General features: G+C 53.3%; 2 protein-coding genes across 2 annotated transcripts; one reads left to right on the top strand and one right to left on the bottom strand.

Annotated features, from left to right (window-relative positions):
• Positions 1 to 4: 4 nt before the first annotated feature.
• BBA_09751 (myosin class II heavy chain) lies at positions 5 to 5,215 on the top strand (the record flags this gene model as incomplete). The annotated part of the gene is made up of 1 exon (XM_008604848.1): positions 5 to 5,215. The coding sequence occupies one exon, from the start codon at positions 5 to 7 to the stop codon at positions 5,213 to 5,215; it is 5,211 nt and encodes a 1,736-aa protein (XP_008603070.1).
• An 872-nt stretch (positions 5,216 to 6,087) lies between these two features.
• BBA_09750 (SRP54-type protein) lies at positions 6,088 to 8,141 on the bottom strand (the record flags this gene model as incomplete). Its single annotated transcript, XM_008604847.1, has 3 exons — positions 6,088 to 6,860; positions 6,962 to 7,850; positions 7,908 to 8,141. The coding sequence occupies 3 exons, from the start codon at positions 8,139 to 8,141 to the stop codon at positions 6,088 to 6,090; spliced, it is 1,896 nt and encodes a 631-aa protein (XP_008603069.1).
• Positions 8,142 to 8,382: the final 241 nt, after the last annotated feature.

The following is an 8,382-nucleotide window of genomic DNA, read 5'->3' as shown; positions in this document are numbered from 1 at the left end:
CCAGATGTCGCATGTACAGGGATGGCAAAATCAGGCCGGCATTCTGCAAAGCCTTGCGCGCATCGACTCACCTCTTCTTGGCCTCAATGGCATCGTCTCACCACAATCTCCCTACGACCTAGACGGCTTTCCTTTGTCAGGAAGTCCCGCCTTCAACGCTCACCACAGGCATCAGTCTCTGCAGTACTTCCCTCAGCAGATGGCAAGAGCATCACCTCACCTGCAGCAAGTGCGCGAGGATGACGAAGAAGACGAAGAGGATTACGCCAAGAGTCCATCCAAGACGCCAGAGCCCCCTAAGCCACAGCAAGTCGAAATGCAGGCCGAAATGCAGGACGCTCAGTACCACCTCGAAGAGCAGCTCCGCAACCAGCTCGAGCATGAGGACTACAATCCCCAGACCCAGAGCAACTCTGCTACCAACCATGAGAATCTTGCTTCCGCCCATGACCGTCAAGCTTCTGGCAATTTGGCTGTTTCAGAGCACTTTGCCAATGACCAGGCCAAGCCAATTGTTCTTCATCATCCCCGCCCTCACAGTCGTGGCCAGTCCCTTACGCAAACATTCTTCCGAGACCACGAAGCGCAAGCTGATGGATCCGACTTTGGTCGACTCAATGGCATTCCCGAGTCTAACAAACCCGAGGGTGATGAAGCCTACGAGATTGAGACAAATCCTAGTAATCTGGGCACTCCTGTGCAAAATTTCGATTTCCCTGCCATGCTACACCAACATCAAAAGACCATGTCAAGCGCAAGCAATCCCTGGAATAATGCCAACGAGTCGGTCGCGCTTTCTGATCAAGAAAGGAAAACGTCAACTTCGAAGCTCAATGTCAAGGCGCCTGAGTTCAAGTTCAATCCTACAAGCAACTTCACCCCTGGCGGACTCAATTTCTCTTCTGCTTCTACTTTCCAACCTGGCGCAGCAAGCTTCCAACCTGCAATATTTCAAGCTGGAGTCGAGGACTACGTCGAGCCGGATCCTCATATGACCGAATTTGGTAGCAGCGCTTTTGGTATGACCGCTAGCTTTCCTTCGTTTGCTCCAAGCCAGAGCAAATTTAGCTTCTCTACGTCCGGACCCAAGTTTAGACCTGACGCGCCGTCATTCACCCCATTTCAACCCCTTGTCAACTCACTGAACAAATCTGAGAAGGGGCACCAAGGGCGCACAGACTCCATCTTCGGAAATATCAACATCGACACGAGCGAGATTGTCCACCCCACTCGCACTTCCAAGGCCATCCCTATCGTTCGGCCATCTAGCAGATCGTCGGCGAAGTCGCCCTTGCCGGGTGTTGCTGAATGGCCTAACGACGAAACCGACAGCGATGGCCGTCTCGTCCAGGATGAATCACGAGCCAAGCGCGCCAGGAGTCTTGCACCAGAAAACCAAGATATAGCTCCATTTGCACAGATGCCTCTCGCCAGCATATCGGAAAGCACCCATGACAAATCTCTGCTCATTGACACTTCAATATCGTCCGCTGGCACTGCAGATGAGGTAGAGACCAAGCACACCACTGTTGTACCTCAGGAAAGTTTACCGTCTGCTAATAACGATGAATGGCAGCCCCTGCAGACCGTCAAAGATGCCGTTATCAATAGCCACAAGGCCCAACACTCCGCAGAATTGAAAGCGAAGAAGCAAGCCCACAAGAGAAACTCGCTCTCCGCTACTGCTATCCCGTTCTCGCCCGGCGCTCTTTCTTATGGAGAGGAGTCACCGACCACACTGACCCGCGCAGAGCCAAGCCCTGTCAAGATGACGCACTCTGGTTCCATTTCCGATTTGAAGAAGATTACTCCAAAGATCTCGGGCGAGTCTCAATTTTCATCCCCCTTACCCTCCGCCAAACCAAAGGGTCTGAAAGCTTCTCGCTTTGCGCAGCCCGAGCTCCAGCCCGCTCCTGCTTCTTTACCGGAGCCTCGACCCGAAGAGATTGCCTTGAAGGACACATTTGCCAATGTCATGCCATCTATTGAGGCTCAAGACACACTGATTGAACTTGGCGAGGAGTCCGTCGAGACGGACGCTAAGACGGATGAGCCTACATTTGAAGAGATTGACGCCGTCATGCAACAAATGGAGACCGATCCGAGCATGGGCGTCAAGAAGAAGCCACTGCAGAAGTCAATGTGGAACCAGACCAGCCCAATCGCCAGCCGACAGCCCTCCTACACGTTACGCGCCGTCGCGCACGACTTCGTTCCTCAGTTCGATCAGCCAGTTCCTCCGTACCCCAAGGAATCGCAGCTGGAGGACCCCTTTATCGACCCGCCTGACGCCTGGGACAATGAACAGCAGCACGTTGGTATGCCTTCCAGCGACTGGGAAGGCGCTTTCTCCGAAGAGGAGCATTCCAAGCTCGAGAACAGGACCCAGTTCTTTGATGGCAGAGTCAACGAGATTGTTGGTAGCCTACTAGCGTCTCGCCTCGAGCCCATGGAGAGAACACTACTTTCAATCCAGTCTGCTCTCGGTAGTAAGAGCCATCGTGCTCCATCTCGGCTCGATATTAGAAGCACGACTGGTGAAAACCAGGAAAGCGATGCTGATGACGAGGACGATGAGTTGGTCATCAAGCGTTCCATGAGCCCGCGCAGAGATCGCCGCATGGATCAAATCCGTGTCGCCATAACCGAAGCTTTAGCTTTACAGCAGCAAAATGTCCAACCAGCCATTGAGGCGCCAGCCGTCGAACACCTGTCTATCTTGTCTGCTCTCGAAGAGATGAAGCAGCACATCAGCACATTGAAGAACACACTCGATGTCGACCGTGACCTCGGGAATGGGCATGCTGAAGATATGAGACGTGCGTCTCAATCTGATGATGCTATCCTCGCTAAACTGGATCAACTGCAAACAAAGAACATTGACCTGGAGCAGCGCCTGCAGTTCGAGCAGCAAAAGATCGAAAAGGAAGTCCAGGAGCGTCGGGAGGCAGAGGACGCTGCCGCTGAGCTAAGCCGCAAGCTGAACGCTGCCGAGACTCGCGTCGAAGTTGAAATTATCAACAAAAGTGTATATGACCAGCGTGTGGGAGACCTCGAAGAGCGTCTCAGATTGCAAGAAGAAAAGACGGAAGAGCAGCTCAAGCAGCGCCGCCTACTTGAGGATAAGCTTTGTGATGTCCAGCGTCAACTCAAGCATGCTTCTGAGGAAGAAAGTCGCCTTACCGAAACCCTTGAGGACCGTGATCGCAGGATCAAGGAGTTGGAGCAGGCTGCCGGCAAGAAAGCTATGCGTATGACTCTGCTGGAGGCTGCTTCTAACAACGCAAGTCAGTCTCAGAGTGAAATGACCAACAAGCTCAACGCTTTGGAAGGTGACTTGAAGGAGGTCCGCCAGGACAACACGCACTGGCGCACGGAGGCTGAGCGAGCTGATGAGAACGCTCGCCGCAACGCTGGCGAGCTTGCTGTTGTTCGCGACGAGAATAAGAGCCTTCAGAACTTTCTCCAGACTCTCACTGCTCAGCTGCAAGAGAATGAACGTCTCCGTGAATCCTGGCGAGGCAAGTTCATGTCTCTTCAAGAGGACATGGCTAATGCTGCTCGTGAGGTCGCCGAAGAGAGTGCCAGACGCATAAAGAAGGACCAGGCTATGCTTGCCCGCCAAGAAGTGCTCGATGCCAGATTACAGGCCGAAGCAAAGACGCGTGAGCGTCTCGAAGTTGAGATGGAACGCCTTCAAACCAATGAAAGAAGCGGCATGCGTGCTCTCAACGAATGCACACGCCTTGAGGGGATCCTTGGTCAACTTCGTACCGAGAAAGACAAGCTCCAGCAGACGGCTTCCCGCTACCAGCGTGAGTTTGAAGAAGCTCGTGAGTCGGGCGCCAGCGAGGTCAAGCGCACAAGAATGGCTCTGCAAACCGAGATTGACGCAGCCAACCACCAGGTCAACATGGTCCGCCGGGAGCTTGAAGATCAAAATGCAAAGCTCCGTGCTGAGATTGACAATATCAGACTCGAGGCCGACACCGCCAAGGAGCGTAATGAGATGCTCCTGGAGGGAGAGCAAACCTCTAAGGCCCAAGCCCTAGAAGAACTTCAGCGCAAGCATCAGAACGAGATTGAGGACATGCAAACCCGCTATGAGCGCCAGATCGGAAATGCTGCTGAGGACAACCAACGATCGGAGGAGGCGTTATTGGAGCGCCTCAGCCTATCCTCGTCCAAGATTGAACATCTCAAAGACCGCATTTTGCACCTCGAAGACAAGCTCGAGATCTCTAAGCAGGCCGCTGCTGCTGCTGCGCAGGCTGCCAAGGTGGCGGGAGTCGAGTCCGCCCATGCCGCTGCTCCAGGTGCTGTTCCAGTTGTTACAAATCGCACTGCAGTCGCTTCTAAACTGCCCGAAAAGATCTCACCCCAAGCCCTCCGTGAATCAATCATGGTTCTCCAGGAGCAGCTCCAGGCCCGCGAGCAGCGCATTGAAGAGCTTGAACAAGACGTTGCCAAGCTGGATCCTGAAGCATCTTCCAAGATTTCGAAGCGTGACGACGAAATCAGCTGGCTGCGTGAGCTCCTTGCTGTAAGACACAGCGATCTGCAGGACATCATCGCGACCCTGGCTATTGACTCCTTTGACCGCGAGAGAGTCAAGGATGCCGCCATTAGACTCAAGGCCAACCTACAAATGGAGGAGCAGGAGCGCGAGCGAGCAATGAACGGCGGCTCAGCTATTACTCTGCCCAACATTGCTCAGAGCATCCAAGCCGCTACTCCGCGAGTCGCGCAGACCATCGGCTCTAGCCTGAATGCCTTTGATCGATGGAGAAAGTCCAGCCACCCGTCGTTCTTGGCTGGCGTGCTCAACTCGCCCTCGGCGGGTCCTGCCTCCACGCCCTCGCGAAGCAAAGGCCCAAGTGCCCAGCAGTCCAAGCTTCTCAGCGGGCTTCTGACGCCTCCTGCGTCTGGCCTTCGTCAAACACCCACGGCTGATGGCAAGCCTCAGCCTACTGCTTTTGCCAGCACTGGACGCCGGTTCCCGTCTCACGGCAGTGCCCACAACCGTCCACGCGGAGAGTCTGAATCTTCTGCTCTGGTGGAGGAGGAGGGATATGGGGCTCCAGCGGACAGCACGCCGCGGCGTCGCCAGGAACAGCCAGCGGACCCCGTCACGCCGCCCATGATACGCCAGAGTGGCTACGACTCTGACGCTCAGCCTGGCGACTTTGATGACCATGACTTCTTTGAGGATTGAGGTGAAGTGAAGTGAGGCATGGCTGAATGGTCGACACTACCAAAACTATTGGTGCATATTTCCTTTGTTAAAACATGCGAGCATCATACTGAGAAGACTAGGGTACAGAGAGTGACAGGCAAGACAAGAAAAAGGGAGTTGTGAGATTCGCTTGCGCGGATGAGATTGGCCACAAGGGTCCATTGTTGGACACTTTGTCAAAGCTCATACCGACACGGAAAAAAAAAATTATTGCGACGTAGAAAGATACCCCCCTATGGATTTGTTATTGGCGGCTTCATTACATGTTATCTTTTATCATCATTTTTGTTCTCTTCTGGTTACGCCCGTCCTACAAACACCACCCACGCTCAGATTGACATACACTCGGTGGCAGAGAGCGGAAGAGCACGGTTGCGAGAAGCGCCAGAACAGCGAACTGTCTATTATTTTTTATACCTTGCGCAGTCCTTTTTTCTGTTCTTAGAATCATTGGTGTATTTTTTTTTTTTGTTGTTGTCAGCTGCTACTGATTTCTCTTCACTTCTTCTCATCATCTTCACATTCATTATACCTTTTTTATTATCTCCTTTTCTCTTACTTTATTAGTCATGCATAGCGCGAGAGAGCCGCGGCTGGCGTATTGTCCGAGAGGATGGAATCGCTTACCGTTGACATTCTTTTTTTTTCTGCGGTGTTTTCAACCGGACAGAACTAGGGTTTTGGCCTTGCGCCTGCAGTGTTTGCATTTATTTCAGAGTAATAGACTTCATGGGCAATATCGCTTCGCAGAGACAAGGGTGTGTGATTGATTTTAGAAGTACACGATTGGTATTTATTTATGTACGTACACCCGCGCATTGATCCATGTCCAAAACTCTGAAGTGAAGTTTCTAGTTGGTGCTGAGAAGCTTCTCAACAGCCCATTTCACGGAAAAGTTGCGCAGGTCCGAGTAGTGCTGGCCGACGCCAACAAAGAGGACAGGCACGTTGGTTGCGTGTACTAGGCTGACGAGGGTGCCGACCATGTCACCGACAGTGTCGCACTTGGAGATGATGAAGCCGTCGAGAGAGCGAACGGCGCCAAAGGCAGCGTTGAAGTTGCGCGCCTGAGCGACCGAGTCGGTGCCTACGAGGGCCTCGCCAACCATCAGGATCTTGTCGGGTTGGGCAAATTTGGCAAACTTTTCGAGCGACGACATGAGACGCTGGTCGTTGTGCCGGCGGCCGGCCGTGTCAATAAGGACCACGTCGTAGCGCTCCTGCGCGGCATGGGCAACGGCATCCTTGGCCACCGTGGCAGCATCCTTGCCATAGCCCTTTTGGTACAGCTCGACCTGACCGCCCTCCCGCACCGTCAACTCTTTGAGATTGCGGACGTGCACAGCGAGTTGCTCAACGGCGCCGGAACGAAATGTATCACCAGCTGCAATAAGCACCTTGTACTTGTTTTGCAGAAGAAAAAAGCAAATCTTGGACAGGTTGGTCGATTTACCCACGCCATTGACGCCGACGATCGACATAACATAGGGACGACGCTGGCGGAGAGATGTAACAGGCGGTGACGTTATCGAGTCAATATCGCGAAGAAGGTCCAAAGATGATGTCGGTGTAAGCATCTTGGTGAGAGATGCCTCCATAGCTGTCTGGATTCGGGCATTGATGCCTATTGAGTCGTTGTTAGTGCAGTTTTGAGCTAGTTAGGCTGGGTATCTTTCTTGCCTTCAAAGGTTCCAGTCTTAGTGCCCAGTAGCTCTTTTTCCACACCTTCGCATAGTCGCACGGCAGCTTCTCTTGCTACATTTTTCTGTAGTAGATGTTCTTCCATGCCCTTCATGGCCTTCGCAAGATCATCAGATGTCAGAGTCTTGCCGCCAACGACGTTGCGGAAAATTCCGCTGATTGCGTTTACGCCAGAGCCGAGAATACCGGACTTGGCCGACGCTGCACGCGAGGCAGCGGCCTTTTCCGCCTCTGCAGTGGCGAGTATGCCCTGTACCTCGTCTCCCAGGTCTCGTAGCACGAACTTGCCCTTGGAGGATGTGCCCCAAGTGGAAGAGTCGACCGATTCAACTGCACTGGACTTGCCGATGCCGTCGCCACCCTGCGCAGAGTAGTCGAGCTGCACGTCGTCATCTTCATCTGCGAAACCGTCGGCATCCCATTTTCTACCCTTTTTGCCGCTTGGACCCTTTTTAGAGCGAGTCGACTCGTCTCCAGACGAGACCGGCCCAGTGTTGTGCTTAGCCTTGCGCGCACGCCTAGACATTTTAGCCACGGGACCAGCTTTGGCGACGACCAGATTGCTACTTGCAGGCGTCGTTGGTCGCGACGCGGTGGGTGTCGAATCGGGCGATGCTGCGTCTTTATCGGCGCCATTGGAAACAGTGCGGCCTCTATAAGTCAGGCCCGGTGCAGAAAGTCTCTTGCCATCGGGGGAGCTGTCGACATCTTCAGTGGTTTTTGTGTAATCTTTACTACTGGATCTGTCGAGTTCTCGAAGTTGTTGATCAAAGTATTCGTCAAACCCGTGACACTCGACGAGGGTTGTGTGCGGCTTCTTGACCTGTTCGCCGTAGAGGCTGACGAAGATGGTTTGGATGTTGTCGACAAGCTTGTCAACCCAGCTCAAGTGAAGAAGGGATCGGTATACAACCTAGCTCGAAATTAGTATACCTCGCGACTGACGAGCCAGTTGACACCATCGACTTACAACAAAGATAACTCCGAGCTCCTTAACCATGGTCCACTTGAAGGTGTGGTGGTCGGTTTTGTAGGCTGGATTAGCGGAGGCGGATTGAGCACTTCGGACAACATTGCCAGAATGTCTCTCCTCAATAAAGGTATCGGCGATGAAGTCGTTAATCACAGAGGGGTTGACAGGGGCATATGTGCGGGACCAAAGCACCACGCCTGAAGTCGTTATGATCTCGAAAGTGTCCAGCATTGCGGCTGACCCGGCGGGGGAGGGGAGTGAAGCAATGAGAGATAGAGATTGCAAACGATAGGGCAAGGGATTCAGGAGAAGGAGCGGCGACGAAGAGACAGTACACAATGTCCAGAGCAGGAGAAAAGCTTGACTGGCTGTACTGGAAGCTTGGTACTGTGTCGTAGATCGTATGTGCCACAGCGCTGCGACTCGCTCGCTAATAACGGACGAGTTGAGCTCTGGCAGCCGAAAGTGGTAC

Source organism: Beauveria bassiana (assembly GCF_000280675.1).
Source record: "Beauveria bassiana ARSEF 2860 unplaced genomic scaffold BBA_S00065, whole genome shotgun sequence".
NCBI lineage: Eukaryota > Fungi > Ascomycota > Sordariomycetes > Hypocreales > Cordycipitaceae > Beauveria > Beauveria bassiana.
Note: the sequence above shows the minus strand (reverse complement) of the source record. Positions and strands in the feature narration are given on the sequence as shown.